The sequence below is a fragment of the Xiphophorus couchianus genome, chromosome 20 (assembly GCF_001444195.1).
Source record: "Xiphophorus couchianus chromosome 20, X_couchianus-1.0, whole genome shotgun sequence".
Taxonomy (NCBI): Eukaryota; Metazoa; Chordata; class Actinopteri; order Cyprinodontiformes; family Poeciliidae; genus Xiphophorus; species Xiphophorus couchianus.
Genome location: NC_040247.1, coordinates 13,968,761 through 13,988,856, shown reverse-complemented (window position 1 = coordinate 13,988,856; position 20,096 = coordinate 13,968,761). Strand labels below are relative to the sequence as shown.

Here is a 20,096-nt window from a genome sequence, read left to right as displayed (position 1 = left end):
TTGAGAGCAAAGCATATTCCTTTTAAAAATTGGGTGTAAATTGATGTTCACATATGCTCTTTTCCCAGTCTGACTGAGCAAGACCTATTTTCCAAAGATGGACAAAAATGTAAAAAATCTTGTAGATGTGCAAAGATGTGTAAAATCCCAATAAAATACATTTATATTCTAGTTACCAAGAATGCTTTTAAAAAGCACTGTATTCATTTACCTTTTAAACTGATAATTAAATATTTCGTCCTACTTTGTCCGTGTCTTTCCTTAAGTTGTAAAACTTCCCTCCTTGTGCACTCCAGATTCGCTCAGAGGGTCGCATCCTGAAAACCGATCAGGGCCTCCTAATTCGCTCGCTGCAGTCCTCCGACAGCGGCATCTACCACTGCACGTCCACTGAGAAGAACTTCAAGCACACCCTGGTGAAGCTGCAGCTAGTGGTCCTCTCCAGCCGCACAGTCAACAACGTCCTGGTGGATACGGGCAACCCAACCCTCCCCCAAATTCAGTCCAGCGCCTGGACCCCGAGCATTGGGCAATACAAGGACCTGCTGACCATCCTCAGCCAGCCCGAGATGGGGCTGATCAACCAGTACTGCAAGGACTACTGGCAGAACGGGGACGACGGCCTTGGGGACGGCAAAGCTAAAAGCCTGAAGGAGCTGAAGGAGCAGAAGAAGCCTCGCAACCGCCGGCATCACGACGACCAGACGAATCCAGCTGAGACATGAAGAGTTTGGGTTTTCAGCCTGTCGCGTTCAAACAGCACCATTTGTCTACCTTCTAGTTTCTCCTCACAACCCTCCATTTAAGGGAAATGACTCCATTTAACAGACCCTGCAACAGAAAGCATCATTTGTATGTAACTGTTGGAAGAACAAACACAATATTTATTGTAGGTTGTACAAAGTAATTCTTTATACCTATCTAGAAAACATGTTTTTGTGAATAGATCTGTGCAGATATTGTTATATTATTATTATTGTTGTTATTATAATTATTAGTGTTATTGTTTATGACATTGTGTTATTATGTTGGGAATATCCTTGTTTGGTGTTTTATTTTTTTTTTTTTTTTTTTTTTTTTTAAATAGCAACTATTACTCTGGACTTTAATGGTGTCCAGACAAGGACTGGAGTGAATAAGCTTCCCATTTCTCTGCAATTATGTCGGATCAATTGACTGCTGGCAGTATCTAAATCCAGAATTACACCAGAAAAGCCTGGCATTTGTTAGGTAATCTCACCTGGACAGCCATTGCAAAGGTGGACACTATTTTACTGTAAATAAAGCAGAGAAACCACCATTGATGGTGGTAGGAATGCCGACAAACTGCAGCTACAACAGCACATCACAAACTCCCAGGAACGTGAATTTTAAGCTCTTTCACAGAAGGTCGAAGGACCTAAAGTGACAATTGCAAACTGCACCGTTCATATTCTTCCATGATTAGTTGCTGCCAAGTGTTTTTGTTTGTATGTAAGCATCACATCTCAGTGTTGTGTTCTCGGCATCTTGTTATAAGCTGTTTATCTTTGGAGGAAGGGTTCTTTTAATGAAACAGAAGTGGAAAACAGAACATTGCCTTCTCTTCTCTCTCTGTGGAGATGAGTTATTCCAGCAGGCAGCTAAATGTGAGTCTGTGATTAAAAAATATATCTATATATATTAGAGAAAGCACCTTTTGTTGCCAGATTGGTGATTTTTTTTTAAATCTTAGAAAAAGCTTGTTTCTAAACATATTAAACGCCCTATAAACTACAATGCTGTGGAAAAAGTATTTGCTCACTTTGTGATATTTTGTCACTTTGAGATTTCTGATCATCAACCCATTTTTAATATCAGTTACAAATCTACTGAGTAAATACAACATACACTTTTCAAATGGTTACTTCATTTATGGATTACTTTAGATAAAATTAAGGAAAAATCTATCTAAACCCACCTGGCCCTGGATGAATATAATCAGTCTTTTACATCTGTGTGGAGAAGATTCGGATGCACATTTTGTTTAAATTCTGCCACATTGCCACATCATCTTTGTCAGATTTACGTCCAGATTTGACAAGGATATTCCCAAAAACTGCCTAATTTTTGAGTCTTTGAGAGATGAACTTGCTGGTGTCTATTGGACCATTGTTCAGTTGTACGACTCGAGTGCTTGAGCTTACGTTTTTAAAGCTTTTCTCCTAGAGAGTAAAACCTTTGATTCCATCAATTACAGAAAAGGTTCTGAGCATGTCCCAGATCTTTACACTGCTACCAATGTGTTTTGATGTTTGTAGAATGTTCCTTTTCACTTTGATTCCAAATGTAACAGGTTTTCAGAGCATATGGCAGGGTCAGTAGTGTTTTTCCTTGGCACTCTCCCATGGATGCAATGTTGGCACAGTCGGTTTCTTTTTATTGAATGTTGAGCATTGAAGTGAAGTTTGTAGTGATTTAAATGTTGTTTTGGTACCTCCTGGATGACTGATTGATTAGGTCAGCCAGTCTTCCATGTTTTCTTCAAGTGTGGATAGTGGCTTTGACTTTGGTTCATTGGAGTCCAAAAGACTTCAGAATTGCTTCATAACTCTTTCCAAACTGATAGAAAACAAAGTTATTGACAACTGTTTGTCCTTGAATATCTTTAGCTCAGGGCATGATGATTTTTAAATGCTCTGGCCTACGTCAAAACATTTAAACAGGTTCTTTTGTAATTTTTTTGTCCCTGCATAACTTTCACTAATCACAGTTTGGGTGTGACTAGGGATATTGAACTCACCTCTGCAAAGTATGTTCATTACACTTTATTAAAGAGCATAGAGCAATGTTATTATTTTGTCACACTGAGCCAGCTTGTTTTGAATAGTTGTTTTCTCTTTATCAAATTAAATATCCATAAATTCATTGTCTATTCTCGCTTGCTGTTACAATATCCCCATCAGTCATTGGGTGAAAGGTAAGGTTCACCCTGGACTGGTCATCATTACACCATTACAGAGCAACACACAGGACTAACAATCATGCATATACACATTTATACCTAAAGGCAATTTAGAGAAACCCGTTTACCCACGAGTCATGTTTTTGGACTTTAAGAGTACCTGGAGAAAACCTCCATTTGCATTGGGAGAACAGAAAGACTCCAGGCCAGGACGTAAACACAGGACCGTCTTGCGTCAAGGCAACAGTGCTATCAACCTCAACAAAATTGCTTAATGATTAGAAAAATGTTATACTTTTTCACAGCACTGTAGTTTCTTTTTTTTTTCCATTCCTTCCATTTTTATGTAAATATTGGTGAAATTAATGTAATCAGTCTATACAAGTGTGCAGATTTATAGTGCTATGATGACTGGTGCTGTACTTTATGTATCATCTGGTTACGAGAGGTTCTGCCGCTCTATTTGTCCTGGTACAGAGCCATCCTTTATTACTGGTGCCACAGACTTCACACTAACTAATGAAATGAACTCCTTTACACAGTAAACATCATGATAACTTGCCAAACCTGAAGAAAAAATTATACCACAGTCTTCAGACAGTGAATTTTAAATGTGCATGGCATGTACAGTGTATGTATGTAGTGTTTTGTCTAAAATGTTGATGTGGATGTCTTTTTATTGTTGTGGGAGTTCAGATCCTTTTTGTTTTGGGAAATGTTGAAAGATCAGAAAGGCTGATTTCATCTTTGAGTTCTACTTGTCAGATATTAGAAGTAGAGGAAGAAAACAGGCTTGCATATATTTCTACTATGGGAATCTGTTTTCTCTGAATAACTGGTCTGTGAGGTAATGTAAAATAAGCACACTTTGTGGTAATGTAATGACTTGTAAAAACTACTATCTTTTCTTCCTCATCAATGTTGCTAACTAATAAATTAAAGCTCTATATTTTATAATAACAAGTGTTCTCCTTTGTTTAGTCTGCATGGTGATTTAGAGCAGTTAATATTTAATATTTATAGTAAACTTTTTTCTGCATTAGTATAGCAATTAAAATACTTTCAATTATATTAACATTATGAGCCACTCAAACTAATTATAACATCAATCTAAAGGATAAATTCATGATGTTTATATTGAGTGATTTTTCATCAAAAATTTAAAATAGAATCAGGAAACATCTGTTTATTTCTTAATATTAGGATTTATTTAGGATCAATTAACACTAATTACAACTTTATTATGAATCAAATTATATGTATTTAATCATGATTACTTAACTGCACTTTGTGGACTTCCTGACTGCAAATAATTATTAGTCCAAGAACAAATGTATGGATCATGTGGTGGTACTTTTTCAGCGTCAGTCCTAGACAGAATATTTCTAATTTTGGCAATATTCTAGAAGTGAAGGAAGGAATCCTTCAACCATTTTTAATATGGGATTTAAATGACATACCTTGGTTAAAAATAACACAGCGGTTATTTACTTCAGGAGTCAATTTGATGCCATCAGGGATCAAGGGATTGACTCAGTAGTTTCTTTTTCAAAGACTCTGGTCCAAGGATGACACTTTCTGTTTTGTCAGAATTTAAAATTTACATTGGACAAGATTGTATCCAAACAAAACGGGGTTACAAGTAGAAAATTACCTCAAAAGAAAAGCAAATACATTTAGAATCAAACTACATCTACACCCAGTCACAGGTGTTCTATGTTTTGATCCTGTGTATGTCTTCTGATCCAGGCTCTAGAGTTAACAAAATAATAACACTACTTTTCAGTTCCTGAGTGTGTAATTAAATATGATGCTGTGGTCACAAATGTGCACTCATACTGTATCTTCGTGCACACAGACTTGAAAGTGTGAGTAGATTAGGATCCTTAACCAGCTTCAGATTTAGGTCAATGAGATCTGTCTGGTGAAACTGCAAAGCTCTTTAAACACTTCAGAACTCACCCTTCAGGCTGTTGGATCCAATAAGGAATGTTTGGACCCATCTTTGCATTTGTGTGTGCATATCTCTCTGTATTTGGACTACAGGTTGATGGTTTTGACATGTATTTCCTGATTTTGTGTTGGTTCTAGCAATATCATCACATTATCATCCCTCTTGCAGAAATAAAACCACAATGAGTTTTCCACCAGATTTAATTTTTGTTTTGGTCACACCAGAGACTAAACTTAGTTTTGGTAACAAGACATGAACCAAGCTCTTTTAGTTTTACAGGCTTCTCTTTTGAAGGATCCTAAGAAGAGAATGAGATAAGCACTTGAGCCGATGTTCATCTTCCGCTGAGCGCAGCAAAGTACCCTAAAGGTTAGAGCACTCCTACAGTGATGTATGTCTGCTTCCCTTCACACCTCTGCCCTGTAGCTGTCTTGTCCTTGTCCTCCATTGGCCACCACTGGTCAGGTGGGCTGAGGGAGCCCAAAATCCTTCCCTGTAATGGGAAAAAATACTCAAACAATCCCCAGCTGCCGGCAGTTGGCGCATCATCTGCGTGCTTGAAGGCACCGGTCAGACAGTAGCAGGCGAGCAGCCAACTGGGACCTGCTTCCATTTTTTCTGACACTTGGCTTTTGAAACAGAGGGGCCCAAGCCGGGAAAAGTAGGATGGGGGCCGGAGCTAGCGCCGAGGACAAACACTCCAGGGAACTGGAGAAGAGGCTGAAGGAGGATGCAGACAAGGATGCAAGGACCGTCAAGCTGCTGCTGCTAGGTACAGACACACCTGTTGGTTGAGTGATTTAGAAGCAATGGTTTCAATACATCATCATCTGGTCAGAGCCATTCCCACACCTTAGATGGTTTTAGTGTGCTGTTTTAGTTGAGTTGTAAACAGCTTTTAGGGAAAGGTTTTAACCAAAACCTTTCCCTAAAACAATTGCTGCCTTGACTTTCACAAACAATTTTAGTTCCTGTTTAACAATCATTAAAGCAAATTATGTCGGTGTATGCATTGTTGCAAATAACACACCTAATTAATTTCCAGGACTAATTTTTTTCTACTCTTGAAAGTCTGTGTGCATGAAAGTAAGAGCTTAATAAACTGTGTCACTGAATTGCTGAGACACTCAGATAATCACGCAAGGCAATCCCTGTTAATCCTGACACAACAGGTTCTTCTGCACAAAGGGCTTAACACTGAAGGACACTGACCCTGAATCAACAAACCAAAACAGAATTACAGCACCTTCATTTTACTTCATTTTTCTTATGAATTTCAACTAAACGAGAGAAAGGAAGCATCTGTTGATGTCAGAGTTAGAGTTTATTCTGTAAGCTAATAAAATACAGAAATTACATACAGTCAAATGTAGTTGTGCTGCATGAAATAATTCAGAGTTGTAATATTTGTTGACAGTTGAAAGATTGCACCATCTGAAAATACTTAGTATACACATAATAAACCTGTTTCAGACATTGTTTCATGTACTGCTTCATCCTCTCTTTATGGTGATACAGGTCAGGGTCAAGTAAAAAGATTAGGGCTGAAGTAAGAAGCATTATGCCTCACTTGTTGGGATCCTCTATTGGAGGATATAGTTCTCCTGAGATAACAGATGTTATTCCAACACCTTGCAAACATAAATAAAAACATCGTTCTGATAAGCACGCTGGTAGCTTCATCAATGTCCAGTTTTTGGGAATGGACCTCCATGTAAGGTGTCTTCAAATCAAAGAAAATGTTGGGATATTCTGATAAAATAGGCGAAGACATCTTCTAAAATGATTTCTTCTCTTTCATAGGGGCTGGAGAATCAGGCAAGAGCACCATTGTCAAACAGATGAAGTAAGAAATTTGTATCTAAGCAGCATTTATTCCTTCCTATCCAAAGCAATATTCAATAGTAATGCTACACTTTCTCCACAGAATTATCCACAAAGATGGTTATTCGCTTGAAGAATGCTTGGAGTTCATCGTCATCATCTACAGCAACACCCTGCAGTCCATCATGGCAATCGTGAAGGCAATGAACACACTCAACATTAACTACGGCCACCCCGATCAACAGGTGACAACACAAGTCTATATAAATCTTAGGTCAAATATTCTAAGTTAAATTTATTGATGTGACTGTCCACCTGGGTCCTTCCTGCAGGATGATGCCAGAAAACTGATGCATCTTGCAGATACCATTGAGGAAGGAACCATGCCCAAAGAATTGTCAGACATCATTCTGCGTTTGTGGAAGGATTCTGGCATCCAGGTCTGCTTCGACAGGGCTTCAGAATATCAACTCAATGACTCAGCTGGATAGTAAGCAACAACAAAATTAAACACTGCTCATGTAATCATAAAAATAAGTCCACTGACAGAGTTTAATTTTCACACAGCTACCTCAATGACCTGGAGCGACTGGTCCAACCAGGCTATGTGCCCACTGAGCAGGATGTGCTGCGATCAAGAGTGAAAACCACTGGTATCATTGAGACTCAATTCTCCTTCAAAGATCTTAACTTCAGGTGAGTCTACGAATTGTTGCTCATTAGTAGGAATTAGGATTGATCGGGTGATCACACAGCAAATCGTCTTTTTCGATCCAGAATGTTTGATGTGGGTGGCCAGAGGTCAGAGAGAAAGAAGTGGATTCATTGTTTCGAAGGTGTCACCTGTATCATCTTCATTGCTGCTCTGAGCGCCTATGACATGGTGTTGGTGGAGGATGATGAAGTGGTATGACAGAGTTGACCAATACATCTCATAATTTATGGTAAGAAGTAAAAATCTGAGTCACTTAAAAGGTTTTTTACTTTCAGAACCGAATGCACGAGAGTCTGCACTTGTTCAACAGTATCTGCAACCACCGCTACTTCGCCACCACCTCCATTGTACTCTTCCTGAACAAGAAGGATGTGTTCCTTGAGAAGATCAAGAAAGCCCATCTCAGCATGTGCTTCCCTGAGTACGATGGTGAGATTTTCATAAACTACTTAGACTCTTTTTTCAATGTATAAATGACAGTATCATTGGCAAATCATGATCTAGCTATGTGAAGAATAAACTGGCTACAAGTAAGTTTAGCTCTTCACTTTGTTTGTGGATGTCAAAGTGAAAAAACAACACTTCCTCATTTCATTGCTGTTGTTTTGCAGCCATTCATTTATCTTTTATATCTCCCTGTTGTCCTGCCCAGGGCCCAATACTTATGAGGATGCTGGTAACTACATCAAAATCCAGTTCCTGGACCTGAATTTGCGCCGAGATATAAAAGAAATCTACTCGCACATGACCTGCGCCACAGACACAGAAAACGTCAAGTTTGTGTTTGACGCTGTAACCGACATCATCATCAAAGAAAACCTGAAAGACTGCGGTCTCTTCTAAGAGCCAAGAGCAAATTAAATGAAGGTGAGCAAAGTTAAAAATCATGCAAATCTAACCAAGAGTAACTGTTCTCCTTTCTAACATGTGTTTCTATGTTATTTGACAGGGTAGTGTCTTAGCCCTGTCACATTCCTCAGATTCCTCCTCAATTCTAACAGGGGAATGAAGATGGAGACAGTCCTATCAAAAAGCCATCCTCAAACCAGTGAATGCAAAAACAAAAATAACATTTAATTTGCTGTGTTAAAAACTAAACTTGTAGCTTCGACCAAAGACTCCTTGTCACTGAGACATGAGAATAATCCCGTGAAGATTTTAAGATGAGTTGAATTTTTTGTCAAACTTTTCTCATTAGCTCATCTTTGGAGAGAAATGCAATCTGTAGCTTTTGTCTGCATAAACTGATTTCTTTTCAGATGTACTCATGAATAGACGCAGTGTCTCTAAGCTCAAGTAATCAGACAGCATAAAATTAAAGGGCTAACAAGATGGCCTCACCACCTGCATCTGCACTTCAGCATCAGTTAGACTTTAAGATGAATTGTCATTAGAAAAGGCTTTTTCTAACGACACAAAACAGCACAATTTGTAACACCAGAAGATTATAAACTGAACTTCTGAGAGAAGCATTAGATTTTTTTTGTTTTTGTTTTATAGCAGTAGTTGAAAAAGGGCCATTGTACATAATTAATCAGATTTCTAATGGTGTGTTGTAATACTGTTAATCTATAAACTGTTAAACTAGAGATTAATTTAACCCCAATTTGAATCTCCCTGTCAAAAAGCGTTTGAGTCAACTTATCTGTATTGAAATTCAGAGAAATATAAAAATTTACACATTTGTTTAAATTTATTAAAGCTTCTGTAGAAAACTCAGTAGTGTGTCATTTTTTCCAGAATAAATGTCTTGTTTTTAGTCACCTCAGGTTCCTGGAAATCCCTTTATGACTGACTGATTTAGATTTATATAAGCTGTTATTACATTTTTTTTAATCTTTTTTGTCTTGGATTGACAAATGTCTGAGAGAAAAACTGCAAGTGCTAAAATGTAATAGCTTAGAACAGTACATATTTATGTATAAATGTGGCCAAGTCAAATCTCAGACTTAAATTGAACTTAAAATTGGCACAATTTAATATTTTCCATTGACTCTTTGTTCTTTTGCAAAGCACAGATACAAATTTTAGTCTCTAGATGTGAACAAAGTGAACGTTTTCAGCATAAAATTGCTAATGTCTCAGCAAAAATGTATCTATACATTTATTTTTAGTCAGATTGATTAATGCAACAATGTCTGTACAAGTCAGACAGTTGCAGCTGATCCAGAACGCTGTTGCTTTTGTTCTTACTAAAACCAGGAAAATAGAACACGTCACCCCATTTCTGTAGCTAGAGAATTGACTTTATAAATCCATGAATGGCTTAGCACCAAAATACGGTATATTATTATATCACCTTTCTGGTCCACTCAGGTCTTCTTGTTCAAATCTACTCTGCATTCCACACTCAGAACCAAACACAGAGAAGCAGCATTCAAATTTGTGCTCTATTAATCTGGAACAAACTGCCATAAAACTGCAAGTACTGGTGAAACACAGACTTCATTTGTTTAGAGTTACATTTGATTCATAACTGGAACATTCTAGACTTTGTTTCAGTTTATGAGTTTGCAAGCACCTTGAGTTGCCTTGATGTTTAAATGTGCTATACAAATAAATTTGCCTTTCTTTGAAGCAAAATCAAAACATAAAGTTGTAACTGAAAAAAAGGTGCTTCTAAAAAAAATTACAACTGCATGCTTTATTTTTCTGATTTCTATTTGAAAAACATTTTAAAAACAAAACAGTTCATTAAATTTTACTATGCGCATCTCTGAGTTGGCCTCTAAAATACATTAAAGCTTGTGGTTATGATATAAAATGTGATGAAAAAGGTGTATGAATAATTTTGCAAGTCACTGCATCTGCATTTGCCTCCCACACAAAATTCACCAGAATGGGAGGTGCATCTGTTTTCCCAATGTGTCAAAGTCACCCTTCATTGCCTTGTTCTGATCAAATCAAATCAAATTTTATTTATATAGCACATTTCAGCAGCAAGGCATTTCAAAGTGCTTTACATCATATCAAACACAGAAACACAATGTCATCAAGTGGGGGGTTCTTGCTTTTGCATCCATAAAAGGTTTACCGGTTACACTCCTACAAAATACCTAATAGTATTTTTATTCCCACTCACGCTCACAATCACACAGTTTAAAACAATGTAAACAGCCTTTCAACGCGCTTACGGCACGAGGCTCCGTACACCTCTTTCACGGAATTTCAAGCTGGGACTCCGCCGTCCCTCATGGATTTTTGTGCAATTCTATGGTACCTATTAGTGTCTAGAATTTACAGGGTTTCTGTTATGCGCAATGACCCTCAGTCACTTGCCATTTCACGGAATTTCGCTCTGGGTCATCAGTACACTGATGATCTTTGACCACTTCTGAGAACTATATGTGATTGCATAACTTCCTGAAGAAAAGTGTTAGAAACACAGATATCTATGGAAAAGTTTCTACTTTAATCTGTGAGGAAAAAGTGGAGTTAGGTGTAACCACAGCCACAGCTACATCCGAATATGTGAGTCATGACCTGGGTATTTGTCACAAATGCAGACAAAAGACCAAGCTAAAGGAAAGCAGACCTAAACAAATACCGCACAGAATCACACATCAACAGAAAGATGATTTCAATGTATCTAATATTTAATACTTTTGTAAATTATATTGAGTAATTTTGCATAGAAATGTACCTCAGTATTGTGAAAAATATTTAATGTTGGAAACAATAATAAAATGGAAAATAGTAGGCAACATTACAATTTTATTTCTTACAAAAGCATTCACTGATTTTTGCATTTCTTATAAACCCTGAGTTTTTAACCACATGACAGGTATGAAGTGCACTAAAAGAAACAGCTTCAGTCTCTTCTGTACAAGTACAAATCATAAACAATGCAGCAGAATTGTCACCAATACAAACTTTGCATTTAAAAAACATTTTATGGCTTGTGATGGTTAAAAGAACCGCAGATAAACATGGAATGAAACATTTGTGCAATATCAAAAGTGACAATAAAATATGTTCAAAAATGTCATCCACGTCTAATATACACCACATAGTATCCACAAATGCTAAGACAAATAGAAGGCACTTAAAGAGTCAGCCCTGAACCTCCTTCTCATGGGGGCATAAAGGCTCTACTTGCCCTTTCTAAGACATAGCGTGTTTAAAAGTTTGAAAGATAAACACTTGATTATCTCAATATTGTATTTTCTCAGTATTGTCAAACATGAGTCAAAGGCAAAAATGCAGTTTACTCCCCAGACTTTCAGTCTCTGCCCAGATATACATTAGCATTTTAGTAGAGATGCACCAAGAACTTGATTGGCAAGCGAATTAAGAAGATTTCAGAGAACTGACTGGTGACCAGTCAAAAACCCAGATCTGTTTCTGAGCTCTCCCAGTGTGTGCATGCAATTACTGATTGAAGAAGTTTAACTATTACCAGCGGATGGTCAAAATTGAAGTCAGAGGAAGTATAAAAGGTGTAAAGAGCCATTTCAAATAAAAGTATTTTTCATGACTTATTGAGACATGACTGCTGTTCATTCAGGCTGTGGGGAAGAGCAAGAAGCTTGACCAGAATACAGCAAAGTTGCTCTGTTTGTCCCCTTTAGCTTTCAAACATGTAATGAAACAAGCTACATTAATAATGTGTGCAGCCTTTCTGGAAATATAACAATTAAGATACAAATCTATGTTCTCTAAGGGAACACAGAGATGCCCTCTCATACAACACAGTCATATTCCCTTTGCTGTGAAAATAAATAGTTTGTGATTTCACATAGCACAAAGTTAGAAAAAAAGACCATTGTTCCTATATATTTTAAAATCTTAAAGAGAAATTAGAATTGGCTAAAAATCTATATTAGTCTCCCATGAGACTCTGATTGGTGGATCTCTAGTTTTGGGATTTTTTTACTTGGGAGAAATAAAACCAGAGTATTGCAGTAATGCTGTTTGATTAAAAAATATCTGGAGTGAAGAGCAGCTCTTTTAATAATTTCATCTCATAGCCCTTACATAATATCACTGATCTAATCAAGTATATCAACTTAAAAAAGAGGCACTAATTCTCAGGTTTAGAGAGCGGCTTGCTCAAAGGTCAACATTTGTTTATAGGCTATTCACTGAATTAATGTGAGGTTAATGGCACTGATCTTATTATCAGATGCTTTTTTGTCAAGACTCTCAGCTCTGCTGAAGTTTCAATCAAAACACATATGTGCAAAGTTTACCCACAAGTACTTGACCAGATATCTCAGTTTGTCTAAAACGCTTTTAACTTCAGTTCAGACAAAATCTAACAATCAAAACTAATCTTCCTGACCTTGGACTTGTCACCTTTGTTGGCATCATTCTCTAAAACCAAAAACCTTTTACTTTAATACAGTCTTGTCCTCTCATTATTCATTACTGTCCATTTCCTGTCTAGATCCAGATCTGAGAAATAGATGGTACAAAGACTCTGAACTGAGGAAATCCTCCTCTCCATATATACATGTTTCAGATGTATATATGTCAAAAAAGTGTCCCCAAATCTGTCCTTTTTTGTCAAAACACTCCCACCATATGATCAATCTGCCTCATGTAGACACTCTTTAATGGCAGAGCATATCGACGCTCCTCTGGTATCCTGTTACACTGCAGAGATACGAAAGAAAGAAAATAAATACAGAGTTCCTTCACAGAGTTCCTCAACAATTCATAGCTAAAAAAAATCACTTTAATTTATAGATAATGGATGAATGGACTGATGGATGGATGAAGGAAAAGGAAATGAGAACTAACATCTGGAAATACAAATATTCTACATACTTAATTTTCTTTTTCCATACTGATCCACACCTGGAAAACACTCCAGCCAAGTTTTATGTTTTTCAAAACTGAGAATGAACTCTGAGGCTAAATGTTTTTCTGGTCAAACTCATTGACCAAATGAAATTAATCAAGGATGATGATCTTACGTTGCTGATGTTGCTCGGAGGCGGCTGGTTGCTTGTTTCTGTTTCTGCCAGTGCTCCTTCTTCGCATGGAGACAAGTCGTTCCACTGCTTCTCCCTGAAGCGCTTGTCTATAGGTACAATATGACCTTCTGTAGTGAAGATATATTTGTTATCGGATTTGTGCAGTGGGTTGTCCTCGTCAAATAGCTGAAATGCAGAGGAAAAGACAATAAAATTCCCCAACAAATCAATTTATATATTCAAAATAGTGGTATACACTATTCACAATAGTAAAAGCAAATACCCTCTTAACATGTGGAAGGTAATCAGATATAGAGTTTTTCTTATATATATATATATATATATATACAGTGGTTCTCTACAACAGAGCTCTGATGTTATAAGGCCATCCTGATATAGTAGGATATGTAGAGCTTTATGTGTGTTAACACATGAAGTTTGCTTTTCATCAAACTTTAAAATGTAATTTAAAAGTTGCAAGTCTTCCATTTGAGCAGAAGAGGTCACCAAATCCTACACTTTTGTCTTTAAAGTGCACTTAAGCCTTAGGAAACAATAAAGTAAAATAAAATAAATGTTTGTTCCTGCATATCTGAGAGTAATGCCTCAGATTGAAAACTTACAAGATAAAGGTATTTGCAGGTTTCACTGAGAAAAAAGCTCTCCATGCGATCCTCTTTGGATTTATCCACAACATGGTGGAGTGTGGCATATCCGCATCTGCAGTGACAGTGACACACAGCAGTGAAGTGTAAAGTAGGCAAATACATATATTTTTATATGTATATATGTCCAAAATCAGTAACAACAACATAAATCCGTACCTGACTTTGGCATTTTTCTCAAGGCTCTGGAGAATATCCATTCCAACGTGCAGATAGAAAGGATTTTTTGTTGCCTGAGAGAAGAAAGTAAGGAAAATTACTCTCGATTGATAAAAAGCAATCTCCCACAAACAACCATTGATGTCATCGAGTTATTACCTGGTACAGCAGGTAGGTGGACTCCACCAGCTCTGGTCTTAAAGGGTAAAATAACACATCGGGAGCTTTGAGCTGCCAGTTGTATCTCTCTGGCAGCGCCCCGAAGCGCTTCCAGATGGCATAGTAGAAGGCATGCAGGCAAATGGCATCATCAATATCCCCGTTCAGCACCTATGAGTTACATAAATCCTTATTTTAGTTTATTGGAACAAAAAATGTATTATATTTATGTCAGAGGAAAGTAAAAAAAAAACACCTGCAGCCCAGGAAAGAAGGCCTGAAGGGAGTCGATCCACGTGTTCATAATCTCACCACTAAACATGTTCACATTAACATAGAGGGGCGGGTCACCCTCACCTTCATTGCAAGACTCGCGCCTGAAGGAGAACAACAAAGGGAAAAGGTTTCACAGAATTCAGTTATACAACATTCCTCTCCACATTAAGAAAACAAAAAACATAAACACACAGTGACTTTCTAGAGTACGATGACTTTTTTCATATTTTCTCACATTAAAACCAACATTACCAACAAGAAGCAGAGCATAGCTGTAAAGTAAAAGGAAATTTATTGATGGTTTTATTTTTTTTAACCTGTTTTTGTGGGTGCATTTCTTCCAGCAGCAATGGGGAAGCTGCTGGAAGAAATGCAGATAAAATTATTAAATAATAAACTCAAAACTTTAGAGTTGCAGCTTGACACAATGTAGAAAATTTCATAAAGTTTGAATACTTCAACAAAGTAATGTATATAAAACATATACATTATGTATATGTATGCTGTAAACATTTCTCAGTTTTAATTCCTCTTTATGGTCATTCCCAGACAGACACAGATCCTGATGCTGTGATATTTTCACATTTCAGCTGCAACCAAACGAGACTCTCAATAATGCAGAAAACTGACAAATGAACAAAATCAATCTCTCAATTTGTTTCTGTTTGGGACTCACCCTCTTCTCAGGTGGTTCTGAATGCTTTCATAAGCAGCTTTAAACATCTGGTAATCCTCTTTCTCACCAAATAGGATGTAGGATTTAAGCAAATACTCATAAAAAGAGTCCATTCCAGCTCCAAGCCCACTCTGCTTGCCAACCCACTGGCCTGTTTGGATATTAATGACATTTCCTGCAAAAATAAACCAAAGAGGGATGTTTGCACCTTTGACAATGACAGGCGAGAACCAAGTACTGAAAAGAAAAGAAAATCAATAGCCAAAGTGAAATTAAAACTCCTCCACCCCAAAAGGAAGCTGTACTTACCCAACAGACCAGTTTCGTTGCTTCTCAGATTCCACAGAGCTCTGACGGCTCGCCTCGCCACCCATTCAAACGTTGAATCCCCAATCAGGCGACTCAGAATGCCAAACTCCACCAGCAGCGACCCGGCTCCTGCGGTGCACGTCTCATTGATGCTGTCCTGAGGGACTCCCGTCTTCAGGTTCACCTGAATGCAGGACACAGACAAACAATCAGCCCTGACCTCGCACACGGAAGAGGAATGACTTACTTTGTAATCAAAGAATGATCTCTCTCACCCTGGCGTAAGGAATGCCCGTGCTGGTGTTCTCAAAAGCAGGCAGCAAGCGCACAGCCAGGTCGTGAGCCAGATGCAGAAGCTCATTATCATAATCTTTGAAGCCCACCTCTCCGAATGGGTGCTTGGAGTCAGTCAGCAGAATGTGTGCTGAGATAAGGCTTCCAAGGATCCTTCAAAGATTAAATAAAGAACTAAGAGACGCCTTTAACTGCAAAATTGTATCAGTCTTACAAAGAAGTACAGCTGCAGCATTTTTTTTTCAGTAAAGGTGCAGCTTTATATCATTGCAGATGCTCGAAGAAATTGATTGCTGACCAGCATCATACTGATTGATCAGCCCTGACCAGTATTAATATATATACTGTATATACCCATAAAGATAAATGTAATTAATATTTGTAGAATGAATGTGATTGTATTGCTGTTTTTGCTATAATGTGTTAAATTTACAGTCATTTTGTGTTTTTGTTTGAAAATGAGAGTAAAACCCCAGCTTGCAGCCACTATTCGGGCCCTTATTTATGACATTCCTACTCTACTTCTAATGTAGATAATTAACTACTACTCCTACCAAGCTCAAAAGAAAATATTTAACACTGTCCTTGTAACGATATAACATAGTTCTTGAAGAGAAATTGGAACTGAGTAAAATTAGTCAAAGCTTTATAATTGAAAATTGGACAAAACATGTTGAGCATAACAGAAAAGAATGACCCAATCAGCTCGTAAGATGCTATGTGTGATAATTTGAGATAATTGCTCTATAACATGCATTAGCGAGCACCTTCATCTGAAAACGTAATATTTGCTATTCTAAACTTCAATAAGAGGAAAACTTTAAAATTGAACACAAGCTGGAGAGTTTTTGGACATATCTAAGGTAACGTTTGTACCTGATGTTAGCCTCGAAGACTTGCACAGTTGAGTTCTTGTCAAAAGACACGGTATCTATAACCAGTTTGACGGCTCTCTGGAACTCTGTCACATTGCCAAGCACCTGGTGAAACAAGATACCCAGTTTAACCACAGCGTATTCTGCGTTATCTTTCTGGTTTGTTTAAAATTGTGAATGCTGCTGCAGCTGGGTGAAAGGAAAGCCCTCAATTGCCAACCTTTAGGCTGACATACTAACACATAACTAATTCAAAAACTGGTCATTTTGAGAGCAGTAGACAACCCACAACTTATTCAGGAAGTGTTAACCATCATGGCGCAGAACATACCACTTGTGACTAGCAATGTGTGTAAAAAGATCATTTTCTAAGCAAAAAGACCAGAAAGAGTTCTGATTTATATCTTAGTTTTGTATTTCCATATATATTTTTTTCTGCTGCATAAGATCAAAACCTCTACCATCTCCTCAAGGAGATTTTCTGCAATAATACAAAAACCAAGTGGACGCTAACTTACCAGCAGGGTGTCTAAGGTGTCAATGAGTGTGAGTGAATAGTTCCCCAAGACGTCGTTGATATTGATGTTCGACCTAGAACAAAAACAGGTAAAAGTGGGAAAGCTTTCTTATGACTCCACAGAACAGAAAGTACTTTTTGCTGAGCAGTTTTGATGGTTACACATAATCTAATGTTAGTGGAAGACATCTAATCAGTCTTATCAGGTCTCCAAAGTTACAGTTTGCTTAATCTTGGAAAACATGCAGCTGATTTGGAAACCAAAGGATCTTGCTATTAAAACGGATTTGTATTTTTATATTCATTTCAGCTGCAACTTGACTATAGAGATGTTGCTTTCATTCTAATGTCATTCTCTAATGTAATCTGACTTACATTTGGTTAAAAATAACATTGAGAAGTTTTGGTAAAACTGTTCATTAAAAACGTATATGCATGGATTTATTTAGTAGATTATTTTAACTTTGTACTACACAGTCCATACTTTTCATAGAAGTTAAATGACAGTAAAGGAATCTATTCTCAAATTAAACAAATATAACTTATTTTTTAATTTATTTTCTAGTATTTAAAAATAACTACAATTAATGTGAGCTTCATTTTAAACAGAAACACTGTTCATACAACAATCAATCAGCTTAAAATTACATTTGTCTGAAAATAGAAATCTGTGAAACTCAATTATATTGTTGTTTTAGGAACGCCTACCTGTCAGTTTGTCTCAAATAACAGTAAAAAAAAAAAGTTCCTTCATTTCATATTTGATATGCGTGATGGTCTTTTTTTTTGCTTTCAGAATTACTACAGCCTCTCCACTTTATTGCCTGAATCTCTGGCAGCCTGTTTTACTGTCTGTTTTGCCTTTTAATTCAATATATTCAAATTGTTCAACAAGAGAAGTTTCATTCTGCTTGTCTGCGTTTGTAGGGCAAATCTGGTTCGAAACTGTTAGGAAACCAGATCCACCATATTGTCTACTTAGGCTGTTAAAAACAAATTAACAAAAACGTAATTAAGTTTAAAATATTTCATCTGAAAGTGTTTTTCTAGGGTGCCATATGGAGGGCGCTGGGTGGACAAAATGAACAAACTTGCTGTAGCTAGGATTCTGATAATATAGGATAAAATGTATATATATTTTGCTGTGTGTATAAATAGAATATAGACAATATATATTTAAAAGCTGCCCTGTGTTCTGTTGAGCTTTGGATTAAGACGTTTTCAGTGTCTCCCAGTCCTGATCCATTCATCCCTCTGATCTACATGTCCAACAGGTTTTTCTGCCTTAACCTACCTGATTTAAATTTGTAAGCTTCAACATAAAGTGATCACAAGCTGCTGAGGTAATTTATGGCTTTGAGTCAGGTATGAAATATCTTAGACATGCAGGTCAGTGTACTCACACTGCCCGAGTTGGGAAACACTGGATCGATCAATGAATGTTATGTGTGAACCATGACCTTCTTGTTGTCTGGGCCAGCTGATTTGCTGCACTTTAAGCTGATTTGCTTACAATCAACAAATTGAAATCTCAGCTTATTTAAAATAACAGGACTGGCCAGTTCAGAGAGTGACTCACGGGTTCATCACGTCTGGACCTCTCCCCTCACAATCAATGGGATTCAGCTCGTCCTCTGGAAAGGCATATTTCATGTAGTTCTCGTATCCAAAGTAGAACATTTCTTTGGCCATGTCTTTCATTTTCACCCTCAGCGTGTCGGGAAAGGATCTGTACCTTCGGACGTACTCATCCTTGTTGCCATCGAAGAGGTTCAGGTAGGACCTCCTGGTGGAATCCTCCCCGAACTCTGCGCAGGTGGTCGCGGTCTCGTCATACCTGTGACCCTGGACTCTTTGGGACCAAGAGCCAGCGCTCGGGTCGGCTTCCTTTTCCTCGCGGAACAGCAAGTCCAATTTGTGCAAATTAAAACCGAGGTGGAAGTTGAACCCGGAGCTAATCTCAGGTCCCAGCCCGAAAGCTAGCCACAGAACCCAGCTTACAGAGAGTCTCAGGACCACCAGACCCACTACTATTGACCTCCATTGCATCTTTGCCCCAGGTCGGTGTTAAAGTACATAATCCAAGTCCTCATTACCTCCGAGGTATATCTGAACACGAAAACCGCTGTTTGTCAGTCTAAACTACAGGCACGGAGGCTCGTTCGGTGGGGATTCCTCCTCACACACTTCCTGTCAACAAACCAGCCCATCCCAAATCCGGTGATGCGATTGGCTAATCGTTCTCGTCATTATTCATTTTGAAAGGCGGGCTCATTGCTGATTGGCTGATGACGAGCCGTCAATCCTCCTGTTGAGTTTCGTGGCACTCCGGTGTAACGCACCAATAAAAATGAGCCACAAGACTGAAACTGTCAAAAGCCGAAACATTATTTGGTTACATTTAAATCCAAAAGGACTGAACGTTAGACAGTTTTGCAAAGTAAATGGTGCGCTTCACTGTTATGTCGATCAGCGTGGTCAAAAACAAACTGTGAATATGGGCCACCCAATAAATGAATAAATCATTATGCTCACAATAAATATACAATATATATTCATTTTTCATATATATACATACGTACTTATCAATGAAAACAAAATGTGAGAGAGACCTTTGTGTGCTTTTTGCCAGTGGTGGTTTGTGTCGTAACCCTCCTGTTATGTTAAATTGACCCGTTTTCAAGTTTAAATGGTTTTTTTTAAATAGTTGGAAGTATTTTTGTTTTGCATGAAACTTTTGTTATTTGTCTTAATAGGTGCACTCTACATATAAATTGAAAAGGTATTCATTTTACACATTTGTAACCCCCCTCCGCGTCTACTTTTACA

General features: G+C 37.6%; 3 protein-coding genes across 4 annotated transcripts in view; 2 read left to right on the top strand and 1 right to left on the bottom strand.

The window, feature by feature from the left end:
• sema3fa (sema domain, immunoglobulin domain (Ig), short basic domain, secreted, (semaphorin) 3Fa) overlaps nt 1-3,883 on the top strand; it is a 56,160-nt gene extending 52,277 nt beyond the window's left edge. For both annotated transcript variants that reach the window (XM_028003029.1, XM_028003028.1), the window contains one exon: nt 297-3,883. In XM_028003029.1, coding sequence (XP_027858830.1) covers nt 297-725 — 429 coding nt within the window. In that variant the 3' untranslated portion in view covers nt 726-3,883. The remainder of the gene's footprint in view (nt 1-296) is intronic.
• Nucleotides 3,884-5,383: 1,500 nt separating this feature from the next.
• Nucleotides 5,384-8,861, top strand: gnat1 (guanine nucleotide binding protein (G protein), alpha transducing activity polypeptide 1). The gene is made up of 9 exons (XM_028003030.1): nt 5,384-5,649; nt 6,681-6,723; nt 6,805-6,946; nt 7,034-7,191; nt 7,269-7,397; nt 7,479-7,608; nt 7,692-7,845; nt 8,069-8,283; nt 8,366-8,861. Exons 1-8 carry the CDS (start codon nt 5,544-5,546, stop codon nt 8,257-8,259), a joined length of 1,053 nt encoding a protein of 350 aa, XP_027858831.1. The 5' UTR covers nt 5,384-5,543; the 3' UTR covers nt 8,260-8,283; nt 8,366-8,861.
• Nucleotides 8,862-10,991: 2,130 nt separating this feature from the next.
• edem1 (ER degradation enhancer, mannosidase alpha-like 1) lies at nt 10,992-19,476 on the bottom strand. Its single transcript, XM_028003454.1, has 12 exons — nt 18,847-19,476; nt 17,269-17,341; nt 16,752-16,855; nt 15,857-16,028; nt 15,582-15,765; nt 15,273-15,447; nt 14,577-14,697; nt 14,321-14,491; nt 14,162-14,235; nt 13,961-14,057; nt 13,338-13,523; nt 10,992-13,014 (listed from the first exon to the last, which is right to left on the bottom strand). Exons 1-12 carry the CDS (start codon nt 19,314-19,316, stop codon nt 12,925-12,927), a joined length of 1,917 nt encoding a protein of 638 aa, XP_027859255.1. The 5' UTR covers nt 19,317-19,476; the 3' UTR covers nt 10,992-12,924.
• Between the last annotated feature and the right edge of the window lie 620 nt (nt 19,477-20,096).